At 37.7% G+C, this 24,565-nt stretch overlaps 1 protein-coding gene across 3 annotated transcripts in view; it reads right to left on the bottom strand.

Moving 5' to 3' along the window:
- Positions 1-24,565, bottom strand: part of DHX57 (DExH-box helicase 57) — a 57,933-nt gene that overhangs the window by 22,786 nt on the left and 10,582 nt on the right. For all 3 annotated transcript variants that reach the window (XM_058551390.1, XM_058551388.1, XM_058551389.1), the window contains exons 3-14: positions 21,776-21,934; positions 20,575-20,760; positions 19,445-20,283; positions 17,387-17,565; positions 15,778-15,899; positions 14,398-14,593; positions 13,723-13,847; positions 8,548-8,681; positions 6,915-6,969; positions 5,159-5,364; positions 4,129-4,245; positions 571-667 (exon numbers count right to left, since the gene is read on the bottom strand). In XM_058551390.1, coding sequence (XP_058407373.1) covers positions 571-667; positions 4,129-4,245; positions 5,159-5,364; positions 6,915-6,969; positions 8,548-8,681; positions 13,723-13,847; positions 14,398-14,593; positions 15,778-15,899; positions 17,387-17,565; positions 19,445-20,283; positions 20,575-20,760; positions 21,776-21,934 — 2,415 coding nt within the window. The remainder of the gene's footprint in view (positions 1-570; positions 668-4,128; positions 4,246-5,158; positions 5,365-6,914; positions 6,970-8,547; positions 8,682-13,722; positions 13,848-14,397; positions 14,594-15,777; positions 15,900-17,386; positions 17,566-19,444; positions 20,284-20,574; positions 20,761-21,775; positions 21,935-24,565) is intronic.

Below are 24,565 nucleotides of genomic sequence, written 5' to 3'. Positions count from 1 at the left end.
CAGTAGTACATAATCAAGAGGCCTAAATAGTTGATGTTCCACAAGCAACAAGCTTAGAGGACACTAACCAGCAAAGAGTCATTTTTTCACTACCTCTAAATCCAGAGAAAGAGAGACAGAGACAGTAACATATGCTAAGAAAATTTATTCTTATATTTCTAGGGAGAGTTCCTCTGTCAAGTAGTTGTTCCCTTAGATATGAAGACACACTCAGTGTGTCTTGCTACCAAAATAGAAACTGCTGAAAATTATTATTATTATTATTATTATTTCCTTGTTGTTACTAACACTGGCTTCTCCCATCCTCCCATTTGGCAATGGAAGTTACATGCAATTTTGCTGAGTCACTACACTAAGCGAAGAGAAATATTTTTATTTAATGGAATAGGAATGATTGATTTCCTAGAACAAATAGGTTTGTCTACCTCCAGCTGGCATAAACAAACATATTCTTGAGGAGTGATATCAGGGTTTAAAGAGGGTGATGACTGTCAAAGAGACATTTCTGCTTATTCATTTTCGCATATAACTGCAATAGATGATTAAGAATATAGAAAGCAGTTAACTTACCGATTACTACGTCTGTTGTTGAAAAGAGAATTAGACTGTAGCTGTTCATAAAGCATTTTGATTTCTGCTAGTCCCGGTAAAAATACAAGTATAGCACCTGGGTATATAAAAAGAATCAATCTGATAGATGCAAAAAAGGAAAAATATAGATTATAAAACTATTTTGAATGAAAAAATGTAATAATCTGAGATTTATCACTGTCAATTTCCTTTTCTTTGTAAAACCCTCAAGGATTTAAATAGATAACTGTTTTGTTTTTGTTTTTGTTTTGTGAGGAAGATCAGCCCTGAGCTAAGATCTGCCAATCCTCCTCTTTTTGCTGAGGAAGACTGGCCCTGGGCTAACATCCATGCCCATCTTCCTCCACTTCATATGGGATGCCGCCACAGCATGGCTTGCCAAGCGGTGCGTTGGTGCGCGCCCGGGATCCGAACCAGCGAACCCTGGGCCGCCGCAGCGGAGCGCGCGCACTTAACCACTTGCGCCACCGGGCCGGCCCCGATAACTGTTTTTTATACATTTTCTGACTTAATAACTACAAAATAAATGGTGTGTTATTATCTTTCCACAACAGGAAAAACTGAAGTGTGGAAAAATATAATGCCATAAGTTATACAAGAATTATTAGCAAAGCTCTTTATAGCTCTTTAAATATACTTCTTCAGTGCACTGGCCACTGACATTCTGTTTCTATAAGAAGAGTTATCCTTCTAATCTTATAAGACAGGAAGACTCCTCTCTCTATTAATAAACAAAATCCATAAACATTTTACTGGAAATGAGAAAAAGAAACCATAATTGGCTCGCCAACCTGGCAATCTAAATTCAGATATATGTTGAAGAGGCAGCACATTACTTAACCATACCATATTAATGGTTTATGGGCTTTTAAATTTTACATGAAAGAAAACAAACAGTGATAACTGATTATATTGTATTTCTCTGCTGCAAGTGGTTACTCGGCAATAGTCACCTTCTTTTATGCTTTATTCAGAGAGGAAATTGACACCATCTTCATAAGCCCCTCCTTTAATCCCACAAATATTTATTGGGTGCCAATATCAGTTCTGTGCTAGGTACAACAGAATATAAAACATGGATCTGGCCACAAGGAACTCATGACTTATTATTTATCACAGTTATTCTTCCCACTAAATAAAAAAGGAAACTAAATTATTACAAAAATGGAACTCTGATGTAAGAAGGGCAAAAGATATCTTTCAGAGTTGGTTTTAACACTACATAGTATACAAAGCATGTTCACATACATAATCTCATTTGATCCTCATACCCACCCATCAAGAAGGTTATTAGTACCCTTTAAGTGACTCAGTAACTTGGCCAGGTCACAGAGTTATTAAGAGTGGAGCTTGGGGGCTGGCCCAGTGGCATAGTGGTTAGGTTCACGCGCTCTGCTTTGGCAGCCCAGGGTTCGCAGTTCGGATCCCGGGTGCAGACCCACACCGCTCATCAAGCCATGCTGTGGTGGAGTCCTACATACAAAATAGAGGAAGACTGGCAGGGATATTAGCTCAGGGACAATCTTCCTCAAGCATAAAAGAGGAAGACTGGCAACAGATGTTAGCTCAGAGCTAATCTTCCTCACAAAAAAAAAAAAAAAAGTGGAGCTTGGACACAAACCTAGGGTTTCTGGCACCAGATTCATGCTCTTGCCATGTATACTGCATGCTCCTCTCTACTAAAATACCACAAAATTTAAGAGGGGTAAAATAATCTACACGGTTGGAAAACATTTTTTTGTCTATATTTTTATGTGCCTTCTGATCTGCTCTGCCCTCATGGGTTGGTCATCTGTATCAGGGATATCTTTAATATTCACAAACATATCACGGACTCTAATCACTACATCTACTCTGCTTTGAATTCAGGTAATTATCTAACATTTCTTTCTGTCTACTATGCTTGATTTTTCTTTTTTTTTGTGAGCAAGACCAGTCCTGAGCTAACATCTATGCCAATCCTCCTCTTTTTGCTGAGGAAGATCGGCCCTGGGCTAACATCCGTGCCCATCTTCCTCCATTTCATATGGGATGTTGCCACAGCATGGCTTGACAAGCGGTGCATCCGTGGGCTCCCAGGATCCGAACCTGCGAACCCTAGGCCGCTGCAGCAGAGCGCGCACACTTAACCACTACGCCACTGGGCTGGCCCCCTTGATTTTTTTCAATAATAGTCTTTTCTTTTGGCATGAAATAAGTTAATTCAGTCCAGTGACAATGCATTAGCCAACACTGGCTACTTGTCAAGAGACGAGAAACAAGGCACTTCCATAATTTTACGTGGCTCACACGTCTCTTTAGAAAATACCATATAATGATTAACGTTTAAGCAGAGGAGGGCAGCCATTCCCATTTCTTTCAAGCACTGTGTAAAAAGCACATAAAATAATTTTTTGATCTATGATTCCACTTAATAATCACCCAAGATTGGCTGGGTCTATTCATACAACAAATACTTACTCTATACCTAAATATTCCAGGCACTGTTCTAGGGTCTGAGGAATACAGTGGTGCACAAGAAATCCTTATTCTTAAGGAGTTTACATTCTATCGAAGGAGACCATCAGTAAGGACTATAATTTTGGATAGTGTTAAGTGCTATAATGAAAATGAAAATCATTTTTGGATATTATTATTGAGTAAGGAGGGGCAAGACAACAGATAGGGTGGTCAGAGAAGACTTCTCTGAAGAGAAAACTTTAGACAGAAACCTAAATGATGTGAAGGATTCAGTTATGAGAAGATCTGGGGCATTCATTCTGGGGACAAGAGACTGCCAAGTGAGGCAAGAAGGCCACCAGAACAGGAAGACAGTGCGTAAGGGGAAAGTAGTGATTGCTCTGTGTTATAGTAGCAGTAGTAGTAACAGTAACAATAATGATAATGATAACTGTATTATTATAGTTATAATATTATCATTATTAGGGTTAGTACTTACTGGGCATTAACTATATGCCAGGCACTGTGCTAAGTGCTTTACATATGTTTTCTTTTAATCCTCAAAATAGCTTTATGTAACAAGATTTATTATTGTCTTCATTTTACAAACAAGGAAAGCGAGGCAGAGAAAAGATAAGGACTTTGTCCAAGATTACAGAGTCCCTGAGTAGCAGAGCTGGGAAGTTTATCAGACTCTGAAGCCTGTTCTCTTAACCCCACTGCCCTGTGGCCTCCATGTGCACAGTCTTCATGTAATCCAAACACTCATTACTAGACTCGCATTCAGCCAAGGACTGAGTGTTTAATGTGTGGATTATCCAGGCCTTCTTTTCAGCTTTCTTCCTCTGGGACTTTGTATTGTTAACATCTTTATGCTCGGTGTGAGCAAAAACAGTGGGTGAACCTCAAAAGGAAAAGGTAAAATTTCCCCCTGAAAAGCCTAACAAGCAACTTTTACACACAACTAGGGGAGAAAAGGTAGGGATGGGTGCGGGGGCTCCAGGAAGGGAGGTTGTCCCCACACTGCCCATTATCTCAGTAAGTAAGCTCCCTTCCCTTCTGCCATCTCACACATAAATGAAGACAAGAAGCAGTTACCTGGAGGGTAGGAGTGCTTTCCATCCACAATCCACTCTAACAAGGCCTCTATTAATTCAAGATTAACCTTTTCAAAATCCATGATGGACATTGTTTTGATGACTGATTTGCTAACCCCTGAAAGAAAGGTAAAAATCCGAAGGATAATTATACCTATTGAAGACAACTTGCCTGGGGACAAGGTAACTGTCCTGATTGGATTTAATAACACAGATGTTCACATTTAATGTACTGAAATGAACTTTTTTTCTCAGTGTCTCAGAAAATACAAGCTCACACTAGAAGTACTTTTTGCTTGAACAATGACCTAAAGAGCAGGCTCCTGCCCCTGCTGGAAAGGTCCAGACAGGTAACTTTTAACTTTCCTCCTTCCTTCCCCTCTTGTATCCACCACACATTTATTGACAGTTTAGTTCTAGAAATAAAATTCAAAGTTAAATACATTTTAGAAACCACTTCCAGATTCAATCAAATCACCAGTCAGATGAGATGGAAGTCCAGGTAACAATAACCCATGGAAATGAACAGACAGAGACCACAGTTTTCACAGCATCCTTACAACAGTGACTCTTAACCTTTAGGTTCCTTTGAGAAAATGATAAAAGTTATGGATCTTCCCTGAAAAATACATGTGATGTTAATGGCTTTACCAACACCCCTGAAATCTGTCTATAGACCTGAGAGTTCATTGTACAGTCTCACAAACTTTTAATTTTGAATTTAAAATCATAGCAAAATAAAAAGTTACAAAATATTCAAGAATATAATTTATATTTTACTACCTCCCAACTTTTCTATAATGAATATATTTCTTTAATAATCAGAAAAAACCCCACTGGTAAATATAATAACAATTACAATCTAATAGGTGTTGGAATTACTATTTTTCTAAGTTTAAGGTTGTTTTGATGAATTAAAGATCATGTAACTATGTAAAAAGAGCCACATTTTTCTTCTTCTGGATCATGGCAGGGGGAAAAAACTAGCTATCTCTGGCATAATTGTAATATTCCCCCAGGAAACACATTACCTTTATAGCGAGCTAGGAGCTGCTTAAAATCTAACTGTTGATCTGGCACTGCATCTTTGGCAGAATCCTGATCCTGGAGGTGAAGGGAGAGCCTCAGGTCTTCCTCCACTTCTTCAAATGCAGTTCTGTTGCGCCTTGCTTTAAGCTTCTCCTTTGACATCTGTTTCATGGAGCGCATATAGGGGCTTCCATCCTGTAACACATACCTGAGGAAGGAGATGAACGAATGTGTCTGCGTGTATATGGGTCTGTTGGTGAGGAACAAAAATGTTCACCTATTTGATGTGCTCGTTGAGCAGAATGTTGCTCTGTTTCTGCCTAATTCATGTGCTATTCTTCCACACGCTATTAATCCAGTCTAGGACTCTGTTGGCTGTGCCCTATTTCTGGCGAGGAACACACTGGAATGCTTTTGGCTCTGTTTTAAGATAATCCTGGAGGCAGTGAGTTTGAAAAAGTGAGAGAATGAAGACAGGTAAACTAGTTGAAAGATGACTTCCCCGGAGAGTCACATTCAATGGTTGTGGGATAGCGCCCAGAAAATAATTTTAATAAGCTCCCTAAGCATGCTGTTGCACACTAAAGTTTGATAGCCACTGTTTGGGGGTTTTTAGCTTGAGAATATCATACCATTAAATAAAGACAGAATTAGGAGGGGGGCTTATTAGGAATGGAAGGAGCAGGGAGAAGGAAAAAAACTCTGAGTTGAGTTCAAGGTGGCAGATATCAAGTACGTTTCATTCTGGAGCCCAGAGGTCAGGAATGAAGATACTGATCTGGGAGTTCTTGGCACAGAGGCAACAGCTGAAATCACATGAGTCTAGGAAAGCTGAGGAAGAGCTTAACAGTGAGAAAAACAGTGTAAAGATAAAACCCTGGGGAATCATCAAGGTCAAAGAGTAGGAAGAGGAAGCAGGGCTTTCAAAGGAGAGAAATCTGTTTGTATCCAGGAGACATGACCCTTTTCTAACCAGTACTGAAATTATACAGACATCTTAACACTCACACTGTACTGCAAACTCCTTGAGGATAGAAGGATGATGATAATAATAGCTAAATTTATAAAGCATTTGCTATGTGCCAGGCACAGTACTAAGCACTTTGCAAGTATTAACGCCAAGTATTAATTAATCAATCCTCATAACAACCCTGTGAAGCAGCTACTATTAATATATTCATTTTACATATGATGAAACTGAGTCACAGAGAAATTAAGCTACTCACCAATGTTACAGTTAGTAAGTAAAGGGATTTAATTACTTGCAGTCTATCTGCAGAATCAGTACTCTTTTTTTCATGTCAAATTCTCCATATAACAGGTCCTTCATCATTTTTTAATAGACTTAGTTTTTAGAGCAGTTTTAGGCTCACAGCAATATTGAGCAGAAAGTACTGAGATTTCCCATATACCTCCTGTCCCCCATACATGCACAGCCTCCCCCATTATCAACATCCCCCACCAGAGCGGTACAGTTGTTACAACTGATGAACCTACATCGACACCTCATTATCATTCAAAGTCCATTACGGTTTATATTGCATTAGGGTTTATATTAAGTACACTTAATATACAATATTGCCTGTGAATTGCAAATAATTTGTATAATAAATATTTGCTGAAAGGGGAAAATAAAATGCTCAAATAGAAAAATTAGAAGAAAAACTAACACATTCATCAGTATCCTGGCACACTGAGGTAAAATAATAATTCTGTTTTCAAAGACTTTCACTGAATCATAATTAACATCTTCCTTACCTTGTCACAGCGATTGCATCTTCCAGAAAAAATTGATCAACAGGAAATGTACGACCTAGAAAATAAAATAGAAAAGTCTCAGAATATCTGTTGAACTATCTTGAAATAGTTTGTATACGTAAAATTCTCTTAAAACAAAGCTTGGCACAACAAGACACTATTTGTTCTGTGGTCTTAAAAGTATCAAAAAAACCCAGCTTTTGATACTAGAAATTGGAAGGGGTAGATTCCAGTTAGGAAAGAACACAGAAGTGTACAGGCGGAAAGACGATCATTTGCTAGTCTTTTTTTTACCTCTTCTTTTTTAACCTGTTACACATTTCCCACCCTCTCTCCTCCTCCAGAGGGGACCTTTAAATATTTAAGAATTGTATTCTAGATCAAGCATATAATTTCTTCTTTAAATCTACTGTCAATACCCTCTATAACTAGAACAAGAAGTACTACTGTAGTTCCCCTTATCCATGGGGTATCTGTTCCAAGACCCCTAGTGGATGTCTGAAACCACAGATAGTACCGAACCCTATATATAGTCTATGTTATTTCCCATACACACATACTTATGATAACGTTTAATTTATAAATTAGGCACAGTAAGAGGTGAACAACAATAACTAATAATAAAATAGAACAATTATAACAATATACTGTAATAAAAGTTACCATAGATCCTAGCAACCTCAGCACGGTATTTTTTCTTTCCTTATTAAGTCGAGAACTTGCACCTTTTCACTTAAGGAAGCACTTTACAGCTTATCTTTGGCACATCTGAATTGCCAGCATCACTACTCTTGTGCTTTGGAGCCATTATTAAGTAAAATAAGGGTTACTTGAACCCAAGCACTGTGATAGCACAACAGTCAATCTGATAACTGAGACAGCCACTAAGTGACTAATGGGTGGGTAGTAAACAGTGTGGATGTACGTCCTGGGCAGACTGATTCCGGATGATTCATGTCCCGGACAGGGATAGAGCAGGATGGCGTGAGATTTCACCATGCTACTCAGAACAGTATACAATTTAAAACTTACCAATTGTTTATTTCTGGAATTTTCCATTTAACATTTTCAGACCGTGGTTGACCGCAGGTAACTGAAACCATGGATAAGGGGGGGACTACTGTATTATTCATCAGTCAGTGCTTCCAAATTGTCCCTCTGCCAATCAATTGCAGAAGGATAAACCAAAGCCCAAGGTGATAAATTAATCTCAAAATGAAACTGAAAGCACCAAAAGAAGACCCAGACTACCCAACTTCACTTTCCCCCAGAGTGAACAAATATCCAGAAATTTAGCAGAATCCAGCAATGAACAAATAAGCTATACACCAATACAACTTCCCTCTTTATGACAGATTACCATTATAAATGCACATTTTTGATGTTAAACACAATGGAATGCTAGAAATCCTAATAACCTAGACTTCTTTAAAAAGCACACATAAAATTGAAATCTCCCATAAAATGGGTATGTTATCTCCTTATTAATTTCATTATACGGTTATGATTTTATTTGCTACAAACCATTCACTTCTCTAGAAAGAGGCATAAATACCTATTAATTATATCTCAAATTAATTTCAGAATATTTGCTTATTAGAACGATATATATTTAATGACTCATTTTAATCACCTGGTATAGTAATGACTGGGCAGGAATTGAAATATTCTGAAAAGAGCTCAGCATTTAAAGTTGCACTCATCAGAATAACTTGAAGAGTTGGTCTCTGCAACACAATGTCCTTCAAAACTAGCAGCAAGAAATCACTAGAGGAAATAAAAGAAATACTTGAGGATCAAACAAATTCGATACATAAAAATTAATAACTTTTGATATATTTTGAGCAAGGAATGTGTAAAACCTATGTGAAAAAATTATAACACTCATAGAAAGATGCGTCATGTTCCTAGATGTGAAGACTTAACATTATAAAGACAGCAATTTTTCCCCAAATAAACTAAATCCATTGCAGTACCAATCAAAATATCAAAAAGATTTATCACTGCATTGATAATTCTACTTCTTGATATCTACATGTACATAAGGAGGCATATACAAAGATTTTCATTTCAGCATTCTTTGTAATAGTAAAACAATAAAAACTACCTAAATGTCCATCAACCGAGATATGGTTAATTATAACAATATCATCCATTCTATGGAATAACATGAGACAGATAAAAGGAATAAGGTAGAGTTCTAAATTCCGACATAAAAATATCTCTAAGATATATTGTTAGTGAAAAAAATCCAAGTTGTAGAACGATATGTACTGTAGAATGGCTATATTCTAACTGGTCTCCCTGCTTCAGCCCTTGCCTCCTTGAAATCCATTCTCAATATGGTAGATTATTAATTCTGTTCAAATGTAAATCTGATTCTGCCACTTTTTGCTCAAAATCCTTCAACGACTTTATTTATTTATTTATTTATTTTTCCCCCCAAAGCCCCAGTAGATAGCTGTATGTCATAGCCGCACATCCTTCTAGTTGCTGTATGTGGGACGTGGCCTCAGCACGGCCGGAGAAGCGGGGTGCCGGTGCGTGCCCGAGATCCGAACCCAGGCCGCCAGCAGGGGAGCGCGCACACTTAACCGCTAAGCCACAGGGCCGGCCCTCAATGACTTTTTAAAGTCCTCACTAACAAGGCCCTACATGACATGATCTGTAGCCCCACCACTCATTTTCTACCGCTCTCCCTCTTATTCACTTGGCTTCAACCATACTGTCTTCCTTACGGTCCTCGAATCATGGACCTCAGGTCCTTTGCATATGTTATTAATCTGCCTGGAATGGACTTCTCCCAGACATTCACAGAGGTAGCTCCCTCACTTCCTTCAAGTCTTTACTCAAAAGATACTTTTTAGCCAGGTCATGCCTGGCCACCCTATTTAAAATTTCAAATGCTCCCCTCCCTTACATTTCATATTACCTTTCCTCTTGTTAGCATTTAACATATTTTACTTATTTATTTTGCTAATTGTTGGGCTCTCCCACTAGAAGATAAGCTCTATGAGGACAGGGATCTTGGTTATTTTGTTTGCAACTCCAGGATCTAGAACAATGCCTGGAATATAGTAGACACTCAACAAATATTTGCTGACTTACTAAATAAATATATCATTTGTGTAACAAAAAAAGGCCAGAAAACAGAAGTACTTAATTCTAACAAAGTAAACAAATAAGTCAATGTACAGAAGGACATATTACCAATCTTTCACTGTAGTTATCTCTGGAGAAGGGACTAGGAATTGTTTGGGAGTGTTAAAGGGGACTTTCACTTTATCTGTATTGCTTGAACTTTTAATGACAGCATGTTCTTGTACCATTTAGTTCTCTTTAATTTAATTACATTTATGACAATTTTGTTTCTTTTTTAAGGAAAAGGAAAATAATATAATAGGCAAAAGGTTAAGTAATTTATGGTACATCCATACTTTAGAATTTCCTTATGCAATTAATAATAATTTCAAAGATAGTTTTGTTATCATGTTAACTATTAAATCAAAAGCAGCACACAAAACTATATAATCCCAAGAGTGTTTGTAGAGATACATCTCTCTACCACATCTCTCCCCTAACTCCCAATACACTCCCAGAAGAAAACAGACAAAAATTATAACATGCAATTAGTAATTTTATACGGGACAGAAATTCTCCTTCTTGACATTTCTTTGATATTTTCTAAATGTTGTAGAATAATCATGTTGTTGTCTCTCTGATCAGGAAATTTATTAAAAATTTTACACTAACACAACTGTAACCTTTCTATATTCAACCTTTAATCTTGTCTGTATTTTTAGGGATCTTAGTTCCTAGATTTTACTCCTATTTTCTGCCTTTTTCAATCAGAGCTAGCAAATATTCCCTACTTTTTCTTATACAGTCATGTACCACACAGCAACGCTTCGGTTAATGATGGACCGCATATGTGATGGTGGTCCCATTAGATTAGTACCTTACAGCCTAGGTGTGTAGTCAGCTATACCATTTAGGTTTGTGTAAGTACACTCTGTGATGTCCGCACAATCACGAAATTGCCTAATGATGCATTTCTCAGAACATATCCCCATCGTTAAGCAACGCATGACTGTAATTTGTAAACTCCTTTCCCAAAGACTGGTATTTGTAAATGCTCGAATCTCCCTTCTCCAATGGGTAATTTACCTTTATTGAGATGTGAAAATATTTTGAATTTTTAATTGCTGATATTCTATAGGTCATTAGGTCTTAAAAATATCTTTCTCTTTTTGAGAACACTATTGCAGCCAGGAACTAGATTCAGTGCTATGCTCCAGTTTCTCTAAGTCTGCGGAAATATAAATGTTATGAAACCCAAAGCTATTCTTTTTTTTTTTTTTTTTGCAGAGAAGGATTCACCCTAAGCTATTATCTGTTGCCAAGCTTCCTCCTTTTTCATTTTTTCCCCCTCCCCAAAGCCCCAGTGCATGGTTGTATATACAACTAGGATTTGTTTGGGAGTCCTTCTAGTTCTTCTATGTGAGCTGCTGCCACAGCATGGCGATTGACAGATGGGTGGCGTGGTTCTGCAACCAGGAAACGAACCCGGGCCGCTGAAGCGGTGAGAGCGCTGAACTTTAACAACCAGACCATCAGGGCTTGCTCTCCAAAGCTCTTCTTTATATTCAAAATTACACTAGATATAATTTCCCCTAAAATTTTAATTTATTTTGATAACACAATCAGTTAAATATTATTAGTCTGGTTGAACGTTTTGATTTCCTCTTCCACATTGTTCAGTGACTCTGTTAAAAAAATTTCTTCTTTCAAATATTCCTTTGAATATTTAGCTGCAAAACGACATTATTTACCATTTATTTTTCCCCTACTCTTTCCTGGAGTCTCTACAAAAAGAATATTTGCCCCTCAAAGATTCTCAGTGTTTTGTGTACAGTCGTTTAAAATTTATTATTATCTTGTTCTAGAAATTCTTTTTATTTTGATCTATTCTTTTTATATGAAAGTCTGCTTTTCTTTAGTTTTTAATTACTTTATATTTCCTATTTACTATATATTAGTGTATTTATCTCTTCTAACAAATAGTCTTCTGTTCACATGTCTGCCCTGTTCAGTTCTTAAAAACTTTTTATCAACAGTAGCTGGGGCTTCTTTTCACATTTGTTTTTTGGTTATTTCTTCTTTTAGTTTTGCTATCAGCTATTTTCTGCTTCTCTGTCAGCCTGCCATCTTTACTTAGACTTTCTTTCTTCTTCTCAAGATAGTCATAATAGTACAGTCCTTTTGGGAAAGCCTCATAATTTTCATGGAATTGTCTCTCTTTTTCCCACTTTTTTTCACTGCTCTAGAGCATAATCCATGTGACAAACTATGATTAATGCCATCTGTTTACCTGGCCCTTCCTTTTAAATAATTTTATTTATTTATTTATTTTTCCCCAAAGCCCCAGTAGATAGTTGTATGTCGTAGTTGCACATCCTTCTAGTTGCTGTGTGTGGGACGCGGCCTCAGCATGGCCGGAGAAGCGGTGTGTCGGTGCGCACCCGGGATCCGAACCCGGGCCGCCAGAAGCGGAGCGCGTGCACTTAACCGCTAAGCCACGGGGCCGGCCCGTGGCCCTTCCTTTTAAAATATGAGAATTTTGATTTTATACCTCAACCCTTTAATGACTTCTAATTCCATTAAAATAAAATCCAGTTGCTTTTTCATCCGTGGTGTATAAGGCCCTAGAAGTCTGGCTCCTGCTTTTTCCACCGGCCACTTTTCCCCTCATTCACTACACACCAGCTTCACTGGCCTTCCTCTAGTTTCTGGACTCATGAGGCCCTTTCTCATTGCAGAGTCTTTGCGAATGCTGGCCTTGCCCCCATTTGTTACATGGGACTCCTGCTCATACTTCCATTTTTAATTTAAATGTCATCTCTTCAGAGTTATGATCTCTGACCATTTCATGGATCTCTCCCCCTAAACACAGCATCCTACTTATTCCTTCACAGTACTTACTACAATTTGTAATTATTTATATATTTCTTGACTTGTTCCTTATTTGTTTTCCCTACTTGACCATAAAAGATAAAGGGAACCATATATGTTTGTTTACTATAGTATCCCCAGCAATTAATAGATCGCTTGGCACTTAATACAGACTCAATAAATATACGAATGAATGTCAGGACTGAATGATTGACCAAATAAACAAACAAGGAAGAACATATTAACCAATCCATCAGCTACAGCATGCATTACATCTGTTCTTCCTGCTAAGTACAGTGTCCAGCTCAGCATAATGCCCAGGAGGGTGTTAAGAATCTCTCTTTCTCTCTCTCTTTTTTTCTTTCCGGCGAGGAAGATTGGCCCTGAGCTAACATCTGTTGCCAACCTTCCTCTTTTTGCTGAGAAAGACTGGCCCTGAGCTAACATCTGTGCCCATCCTCCTCTATTTTGTATGTGGGATGCCACCATAGCATGGCTTGATGAGAGGTGCATAGGTCTGCACCCAGGATCCAAACCTGTGAACCCCGGGCCACCCAAGCTAAGCGCACAAACTTAACCACTACACCACACGGCTGGCCCTGTTAAGTAACCCTTATCAGATGATGCCCATCTAATAGGATGACTCTTCTAGTGATCAACATGTGCTCTCCTAGCATTTTTAGTGTTACAGACCCTGGAGAGCAGGAAAGCAGTTCCTCTTTTCTAACTTAGGCCGTCTCTATGGCAAAATACCATTACTAGCCTTAAGAAACTGAATTGGAAGCAGAATAAAATTCTTTCAGCCATGTCTTCATTTTATGTGTGTGGATATTCACTTGGAAAATCTTTGTTTTACCTTTCTTCTGTCCTCTCATGAACTTCATCAACAATGATATGGGTGATTCCTTGTAGAGCTGTATCTCCTTCTAGCCTTCTCAGCAGCACTCCTGTCGTGCAGTATAACAGTCTGGTGGCTGAGGACTTACAAGTAAAAAGAGCACAGAAAACATTCATGACATTTCTGAAAAAAGGAAACACTTTCCTGGCAAAGCTATTTTGAATGGATAGGGATAAAGAATATTGAAAGCATCAGCAGTTCCACTTAATATGAAACCATACTAAATGCACAGTTTCCTGCTGGCGACCACAGTAAAAGCTTTTCTACTTTACAGGAAAATTTTAAGACTGATAAAAAGCATTCAAAAATTATTATAAAACATAAAAACAATAGTGAATGATGAAATCAATTCTGAATTTGGCCATTCCTTATTTGGTTAAATGGATTAAGACCCAGTTTTAAGAGCAAAACAGCACTTACTAGATCACTTCTACCATTAAAGAATAAAAGGTCTTTCTAGAGGAAATCAAGTACACTCAAATGAGAGTTCTTATACCAAAATGTTTCTAAAAAGGATTCCAGTCCCACTGAAGTATATATCCCAAATTGTCCATGAATCTCCAGACCCCAAGAAATCTTCATACTTGAAAATTGTAAATTTCTGTTATCAGGAAAAAAGCAGACCATACAAACCTTGACACTTTCTAACCGGATCTGGTATCCCACAGTCAGACCCACCCTTTCTGCTCTCTCTTTAGCAACACGTTCAGCGACAGAAATTGCAGAGATTCGTCGGGGTTGGGTACAGATGATGTTAGCCACCTTCTCAGGTGGTCCATTCAGAGAATCATCCAGAATAAACTGTGGAATCTGTGTGGTTTTCCCACATCTGTATGTAAAAACAAATCCTAAAATGAGAGTTTTCAAATGCTAGTTAACTAAAGCAGCAATCATATACAATGAGGGAAGTGAGAAAGCTAATCAGAATAAAAGCTCTTCAGCTTCCCCTATCTTCTAAACCTACCTAACGTCTCATTATCTACAGCTGGTAACTCGTTGGAATTTGCACTCAGATTAACAGGGCAATCAAATGATAGTGTAGTATTACTTGCAAAATTGGGACTATTAAATAAACATTAGATTAAGGTGTGTAAATGCCTCTAGGAATGAGAATTCTGTACATGAATCCTAAAGAAATGAGTATTAGCTTATGATTATTAAAATATTTTCCCCTTTGATGTGTATTGATTTGGCTAAAAGTGGACTGTAGCTAAAAAGATAAGAAACTGGGGCCGGCCCCGTGGCTTAGCGGTTAAGTGCTCGAGCTCCGCTGCTGGTGGCCCGGGTTCGGATCCCAGGCGCGCAACGACGCACCGCTTCTCTGGCCATGCTGAGGCCACGTCCCACATACAGCAACTAGAAGGATGTGCAGCTATGACATACAACTATCTACTGGGGCTTTGGGGGGAAAATAAATAAATAAATAAAATCTTTAAAAAGATAAGAAACTGGAAGATACAAAGTTACTACTATATCACTGAGTCTGGGCACAAATGTAATTATTAAATTGAATACCCTTGAATACAGAACTAAATTAAGCCTGCAATTTGTCCCTGCTAAATAGGTTTGGATAACATATGGAGAATGTTAAACAGAAAAAAATAATGGGCCCTAAGTTGTTCTTAAAAGAACAAATAAAAGCTCTAAGGAAATCAGAATAAATTTAGAAGATGAGAAGTTTTGAAGCTAAATGTTCTGGACCTATCCTTTATATTTAAAAATTAACCTTGTTAAAAGCCTTTAGCTAGGCTTTTTGCCTTAAAATTGTCTCAAGGCAAAAGTGCACAACGTCTATAAATTCCTAGATGGATTTCTGAGTTTTGTTTTTGTTTTTTGTAATTTGGCTCTGTTGGCTACAGAAGTTGCAATATTAGCCTCTGTGAAATATTATTTAATATTTGACAGGAAAAAGCACAAATAACACCAGCTACTGGGTTTTTAAAAGCAGAACTGGTTATGGTAACCAGGGCAGATATCATATTTACATACATTACGAATAAATTGCATTCTTACCCAGTCATACCACTTATAACAAGCACCTGGTGCTTGCTCAACAATTTAAGAATGGTTTCTCTTTCTTCCCAAGCAGGGAGTGATTGTCTTTCCTGCAGAATTGACTGGAACTGTCTGGAAGCCTAATAAAATAAAAGATAAGGCATCAGCTGGATTACTTTCAATCACCTTTCACAAAGCTCTGAATCTGGAATCCCATAGTTAGACCTACCCTTTCTGCTCTTATTTTTAACAGTTTGTTCAGAGACAGAAATTGCAGAGATTTGTCGGGGTTGGATGCTGATGATTTCAGTCAGAAGGCTGCTCAGAGAATCAGCCAGAATAAGCTGTGGACTCTGTGTGGTTTTCCTACATCCGAATAAACTGAAAGATCTTATAAGAGAAATAAACCTGTCTTGCTTAGCAACTATCCAGCTCTTCCTAGCAAGAGTCTCTATACCAGCACTGTCCAATAGAACTTTCTGTGTTGATGGAAATGTTCTATACTTGCATTGTCTAACTTAACAACCTCTGGCTACATGGGGCTATTGAGCACTTGAAATGTGGCCAGTGCTACTGGTGAACGGAATTTTTAATTTTACTTCATTTTAATTAATTTAAATTTAAAGCCACACACAGTTAGGGGCTACCGTATTGGACAGCACAGTTCTACACAAGATTTTTACCAAAATCGATACTAGTAAGAGCACCCAGTAAAGGGTTCTTTTTGGCCAGTCACCACATCTGCGTAACTCAGTCTGACGTCTAGTGGCTAATGCTAACAAACATTGTACTGCACATTAAAACTATGGATGTATTTTTGAATAATGTAAGAAATTTATACATCATTTTCTGCATATAATTTTATCATCATATAAACTTACTGCTAAACACACTGATCAAATTGAATATGTAATTTTTGTTTCTACCATCTTATTATTTATGGTGTGATTTTGTATCCATTCTGACGTTCTATGGGTATTGCACTATAATATATGTAATAGTGTTATGCTGTATCAAAAATCGGAATCACAGGACTTTAGAACTGGAAGGCCCTTAGACAGCATCTAATCCAATCTCCAAACTGGTTAAGCAACTCGCCTTTGTCTTACATCCAACTCTGCCCTAACAGTTCATTTATAGGCTCTTCTAACATAATCTTCATGAGAATGGGGTAAAAACAACATGAACTTTGGAAACAGAGAATTAGCTTGAACCCCTCTGTTGCCACTTACTAGCTATGTGATCTTGGGCAAGTTATTTATATACTGTGAGCCTCTGAAATGGGGTAAGAGTCCCTCCTTATCTTTCTCCTTTTCTACACTGAGTTTTCTAATGTAAATCACAGTATTAATTTTCCTTTCATTTATCAGATTGTCTAACATAGTATCAAAGCCACATGATTCTGAGAACATTTGGTATATGTGTATTTCATTTTCACCAGCCATTGGATTTTTCAAAACTATCTAGAACATGCACCCAAGTTTGCTGTGGCATGCAGAAACTCTGACCACTCAGAGTGAAAAAAAACCAAAGTATACTAGGCAGGGTAGCCAAAGCTTCCTAATTCCTAATCCCTTCATCCATACTTTAGAGAGGCAATGATAGCCATTCTCTCCGAACACCCTACCTGTTTTATTCGGAACTGCTTGCAGATTTTAGCATTTTCAGCATGTACTGATTTTGCCTGCCAGTCATATCTTTTGGAAATCTTTTTCTTAAGGTTCACATAGCTTTCATTCTCCACTATAACTGGTGCAGGACCTTCATCCTCATCTGTCTCCTCCTCAGGTTCTGATTCTTTTTCAACTTGAAGGGGATAAAAGGAAACATTTTCGATATGGAGCCCTTTCTTTAGCAAAGGGGGAGGTCACTATCCAACAAAATTAACAACAAAATCATAAAACGGAGAAAAAGTTAAATATTGAATAAAGCAGGTTCATTCATTTCAATACTACTACCGTAACTGCTAAAGAACTTAAAATGCATCTTCAAATAAACTTTAATCAAGTATAAGTTGGTATCGTTAAACCAAATTAAAAACAAAGAAGACAAAATCGTGGCATGCCTTGTTAATCCAATAGACTTTTTACATTCAAGGAATTAACTGAAAGTTGAAACTATTTGCAAGTGTTCCTAAAATTCCATGACACAAAACAACCCAACTGTCTATCAAATGATGAATCGATAAACAAAATGTGATATGTCCATATAATGGAATATTATTTAGCATTAAAAAGGAATGAAGTACTGATACATGCTGCAACATGGATGAACCTTGAAAACATTATGCTAAGTGAAAGCAGGCAATCACAAAAAGCCACATGTTGCATGATTCCATTTCTATGAAATGTCCACAAGAGGGAAATCCACAGAGATAGAATGTAGATTCGTGATTGTCAGGGGTTGGGGAAAAGAAGAGATGACAAGTGACACTGATAGGTATGGGGTTTCTTTTTGGGGTGATGAAAATGTTCTGGAATTAGATAGTGGTCATGGTTGTACAACCCTGTGAATATATTAAAAGTCACTGAATTGTACACTTTAAAAGAGTGAATTTTGGCCAGTGGGCATAGTGGTTAAGTTTGCACGCTTTGCTTCAGCAGCCCGGGGTTCGTGGGTTCGGATCCCAGGCGCAGACCTAAGCACCACTCATCAGGCCATGCTGTGGTGGCAGCCCACATACAAAAAAAAAAAGAGGAAGACTGGCACAGGTGTGAGCTCAGCGACAATCTTCCTCAAGCAAAAAAAAAAAAGAGGAAGATTGGCAACAGACGTTAGCTCAGGGCCAATCTTCCTCACCAAAAAGAAAATTTTCTGGTATGTAAATTATATTAATTATATTTCAATAAAGCTGTTACTTAAAAAAAAGTGCACGACACACAATTTGTCATTTCTCGTGGAAAACATTTGAATCCCACATGCTAGAAGCTGACATTGGGAATGAGTCAAGTGGCTAGTGAGTAAACCTAGCCAACTGTCCAGCATACACATCTCAGTGCAGTTTCATTGTTCTCTACTTATTGACATCTACCTAGCAACTCTGGTAAAATAACAAAAACTTGTTTCTCTGAAAGAAAGATGACAACAAATAAGAGAGAACTCTTTGATGAACTTTGAAAAGAGGGTGCACTTGTGGTGTAAGAATCTGTACAGCAAACCTGGGTCTGAATAAAGCCAGAAGCTTGCACAAACATTCCTTTAGTTGAAGATTTAGGGATTCATAAAGATAGCCCTACTCTGAGGAATTTTGGGGGTCTAGTGTACTAAAAGCAGTAGGGTAAGGATAGTGGTATAGAAAAAGAAGTATTTCTAAAAACTCATTTGAAAGTAATCCCATATAAAGTATCAGAAGTAAACATTAGAACCAAATGAATTAAATGAAACACATTTTCTGGGAAGATGCTTTAAGGTTCTTCCAACCCCTCAACTGCTAGAATAAATTTATCATCACCATCAACTTTCAATTCAGGGAGCCCGAATACAGTGACAAAATTAGGCCTTACAATTAAAGTCAAGGCATAGTTCAGGGGATTCTCACTCCCTTTTGCCCACGGACTGAGGAGAATGACTTGCCCAAGATCTCTGGGAGATGCTAGACCAGCCCTCAGAACCTTTGACTTCTTTAATCTACAATTCTGAATGTCCCCCTTCACAACACCATCCATGTGATCAATGCCTTACATACCTTCTGGAGTTTGATTTGAAACAAAAGAATTATTTGGAATCACTGGTTTACGACAGACAGGATTATTTATTCTGGTCCCAGAGGATATTGGCAGAAAGTTCACAGGAAGGACACTGTACTTGTGATGGGTATTTGTTAGTAACTTCACTATTTCTGATTCTTCCTCTAAAAGGGTTATCAAAGAATATACAACAGGTTCTGAAGTTTCTGCAAATATCAAGGCCTTGCCATAAAGGAACTCAGAAATATGTAAACGACAAGCAAGAGGTAGATTCTCATTGGTGGAATAAAAGGCCACAAGGGGAGCTTCATAGGGGTATTTGTGGTCTTTAGAAAATCGAATTTCAAGTTCATATAAAAAAGATGCATCTTCGTTGGCATTAAGATGAGAATCATCCACACGTCTTTCTGCTCTTCCGACAATTTGATTTGGGGGCACTTCATGTTTAAATTTGCATTTTGATCCAAATTTACAATTTCCTTTGAGGTAAAATTTACAGATTTCAAGTGAAGTCTCCTGTACATTTTTGGTACTTTCCTTTTGCTTGGATTTGCAGAATTTACTTGTCAAATACTCCAGTTCTAATCCAATGGTCCAGACTCTGTTCTGAATTCTTTCTATAAACTTTTCTCCACAGATTGACTTGAGAGCAAATGCCTCTTCCTGACGCTGTTCCACACACTCATCCAAGCTTATATGGGCAACTGCCTCAGACACCTTCATCCTCTCGCCAAATGTCTCTGAAAAACACTGGGTGAGAAGATGTTCTAGTGATGCCCCCACATCTCCACCGCAAGTCCTCAGTGCTGCTTGACAGCGTTCCGTGTTGAAACCATACCTGCCAAGTGCGAAACATGACAAAAAAGACTGAGTAATATCAAATCACAGAAGTGAAATTTATGTGAAGTTATAACTATGTATAGGCAGGGTTTCTGTTTTGAAAAAGCATCCTTGATAATACTAATTCCTCCTTTATTTCCCTATCCTAAAAGAGAGGATATTAGGCATATCAGGCACTGTTGGAACCCACACAACAGAAAAGTATTCAAGGAGTGGGAGGTGGATTTATAATATGATGTCAGTTTTCTTGAATTCTCCCCCAACTCCCATAAATGTTGACAGCAATCACCTGGAGAGTTTTTGCACTGCAAATAGTGAGACTGTAAATTCTGGATTATAAGGCTCCACTGGGCCTAAGCCAGCATATTCCAAAGGATCAGCATCAGGAACAAGGGAAGCTTCTCGTCCAGCTGACCAGTACTGCTCATCATCACAATCAGGCTCGTCATCTTCCTCCTCCTCAGAAATGCCTCTTCTGACAAAGGTAACATTTTCATATATTAGACATTAATTTCTACTTACTTCAAAAAAAATTCAGCAAGAGTCTAAGAATTTAATTTGAGAAGCCAAAGGACATAGGATCCTGACCACTATTCAGTCACTCATTTAATCTTTTATTGACCTATTAATTTATATCTTGGCAATTAACATTTATTGGGCATTTATTACATTCCAGATACTATGTTAAGTGTTTTATATGTACTATCTCTTTTAAAATCTTCCCAGTAACTCAACCAGATTATATTGGAATTTCCACTTTTCAGATGATCAACTAAAACTTAGAGAGGATTAGTAACTGCTGAAGGTTATAAAGAGCAACTACAGATTTTAACCAAGGCAGTCTGACCCTTGAGCCTGTATTCTTAACCACAGAAGCCTTGGCTATCCTCTCTCTCTCTTCTTATTCATAAAAATCCCCCTAATTTTTTGCTCTGATATAAAACCACTTTTCCTAAATCTAAGACATATAAGAGATTTGTAGTTAGGATGGAAATTGAGCTGTTCATGACTGACCACTCATTAACTCTGGCAAATGAAAGAATTAACTTCTCCAATTGAAATCACAAAGCAATATAGCCAAGAGTAAAAATTGTTTCTCTAAGGCCGATGGTCATGAGAAGTGTAATCTTAAGACCTCATCTCATCAACTCAATATTTGCTCCTAGAATAATACTTCTACTTGTTCACTACAAAGTTTTATTTGGAAAGCTGTCAATAAATCAATCACTGAATCCGTATTAGCACAGTCCTAGAAAAAAAAAATAAAGATGAAAAGGCAATCTGTACTATTGCTCACAGATATTGCAAAACAAACTCATTCTAAAACTATTGCTGAATAATTATTCTTGTATTTCTCTTGGCTCACTTCCAACTAATTATATAGCCACAACAGGATCAGTATTGATACAGTATTCCAAAGACACACAGGACCTTCACACTGCCAATACATCTTCCTTACTATAATAATTTACTCAAATAAAATAATTTACTCAGATCCAGCATCTGCATCTTGTTCTTGCAGGTCTCGGAGAAGAGCTTTCACTTTCTCCTGATTCTCAGAAGTCATATGCAGAGTCTGAAGGGGCACTTTGGCTTCGGGCTTCCATTTGGGGCGTGCCTCCCCTTTTCTTACGCTACTGTTGCTAGGTCTGCAAAGGATACAAGAACAAAATTACACATTTACCTGTGATCAGAATTTTTACACTCTCTGTTAAAGTCCCCAAATACATACAACACGAACTAGACTGTCAAGTATCTTACAAAAGATGGTCATGAATGTGAAGATTCTCCATTTTCTGTAGTATATTCCAGACTTCATTATATTGGAACCGCTGGGAAAAAAACCTGATCAGATTTGTAATCATTAAATGTGGCTTCACTAACTCAAGAATCCTCTGGAAAAAGCAATGCTATGATGACTCCCTCTGCACTAGAGGACTTTCAAAAGAAATATGCTACACACAAAAAGTATTTATTTCATACTACTTTAGGCACCTAATCTGAAAACAATCAAGAGTTCCATCTTACTTGTGAATATTAGGCCCTATATTTGAAACATTTACCTAAATTATCATTATTTCCTGATTACAAAAATAAAATAATAAATACACGAAAAATAAAGAACAAAGAAGAAAACAGAAGTCACCCTAATTCACATCACTCTTTTTCATATATGTTTTTTATAAAATTGCACCGCATTATATAATCTTTTATAATGGCTTTATTTCCTTATCAAAATAAAACTGGCATTTCTCTAAAATTAAGTATTCTCCTACAACATAATTTTAAATGGTTACATATAGATATAGATATACTTGAATTTATTTCACCATTCTTTCATTGTTGGAATTTAGATTTTTTTAGGGACTCGTTTTAATATTTAAAACAATAATAAGTTCTAAAGCTTAACTTTATTCACTAAATTTCTTTTCTTTTTTTGTTTGGCATGTTTCACTATAAATTTTCACAAATCCAGAGAAATGGAAGAAACTCTCTCTGTATTTAAAATCTAATACATTATTGAGACTTTGAAATGAACCACACATTTACACTTGCAAAAGTGAATAACAAAGGAGAAAATAGAATCAATTGTGGATTTTAACCACTTGGTTACAACTTCTGAAAAGAAATGTTACCCCAAATCCATCATTTCCTCTAACCTTTTGTTCTGAAAAATTTTAAACATACAGAAATACAAACCTTTTACCTAGACTCACCAATTGTTAACATTCGCCATACGTATACGCATACACACACTTACGCACTTCTCTTCCTGTTTCTCTCTCTACACACACATAATGCCTAAATATCTGCCCTCATCTCTCCATATACATGTATATGCATAAATCACTGACTCATCTGCATGTAAGCTGCAGACATCATATTCACTCTTGACTACTTCAGCACGTATTTCCTAAGAACAGATATATTCTCTTACATAACCATAATACTATTATCACTTACAAAACATTTTATAGTGATACAATATCCTCCTACATAGAATCCATACTCACAGTTCCTAATTGCCTCCATCATGTCCTCTACAGATTTTTTGATTATCTAATAAAAAATGATATTTAGTTATCTTTTTTTCAAACTGCTTTAATTTAGAAGTTCTCTCACCTATTTCCTGACATTGACTTTTTTGAGGGGCTCAGACCAGCTGTCTGGTAGAAATTCTCACAATTCGGATGTGTCTGATTGTTTCCTCGTGACTGATAAAAAAAAAGGGGAGGGAGAACTTCCCTACTCAACCCCCACTTATCTGTATACCCCTATACTTTGCCTTCCTTCCTGTTACCAAGGATGAATCATCCTTGATCCTAAAGTCAATCCCTCTATTTGTACACTGTATCCCAATCTCTTTAATCTCCTCAGGAAATCATTTGGCACTTATCCTCCTCTCTGGATCATCAATTCTTCATTCTCCTTTGGATCATTCCCAACAGCATATAGACATGCTATATAATGTCTACCATCTTAAAAAACCAAACCAGGGGCTGGCCCTGTGGTCTAGTGGTTGGGTTCAGCATGCTCCACTTCGGCGGCATGGGTTCAGCTCCCAGGTGCGGACCTACACCACTCATCAGTGGCCATTCTGCGGCAGTGACCCACATACAACATAGAAGAGGACTGGCACAGATGTTAGCTCAGGGCTAATCTTCCTTGGGCAAAAAGAGACTGGCAACAGATGTTAGCTTGGGGCGAATCTTCCTCAGTAAAAAAAGAGAAAAACCCAAAACCAAACCAAACAAATCGTCCCTTTGACTGCATATCCCACTCAAGCTATTGCCCTCTCTCTCCTCCCTCCCCTCCCCTTTATAGCAAAACTCCTCAAAAGGGTTAATAATTGTCTTTGTCTCTACTTTCTTGCCTCTTCTCTCTGAAACACATTCCAATCAAGGTTTCTTCTTGTCAAGGTTACCCATGCTATCTACATTGCTAAATCCAACGGATAACTGTCAGTGCACATTTTTCTTGACCTATCAGAAGCAATTTTTGCTTTAAGTATCCCCTTTCAGTATCCAACCCAGTCTGACTAGATACTCCCCTTTAAAATACCTTTCTTTTTTTGTTTTCTGCTGAGGGAGATTCGCCCTGAGCTAAGATCCATTGCCAATCTTCCTCTTTTCTGCTTGAGGAAGATTAGCCCTGAGCCAATATCTGTACCCATCTTCCTCTATTTTATATGTGGGTCACCGCCACAGCATGGCTGAGGAGTGGTGTAGGTTGCGCCTGGGATCTGAACCCATGAACCCAGGCTGCCAAAGTGGAGCACA

Source organism: Diceros bicornis, chromosome 12 (assembly GCF_020826845.1).
Source record: "Diceros bicornis minor isolate mBicDic1 chromosome 12, mDicBic1.mat.cur, whole genome shotgun sequence".
In the NCBI taxonomy this organism is placed as follows: Eukaryota; Metazoa; Chordata; class Mammalia; order Perissodactyla; family Rhinocerotidae; genus Diceros; species Diceros bicornis.
Note: the sequence above shows the minus strand (reverse complement) of the source record. Positions and strands in the feature narration are given on the sequence as shown.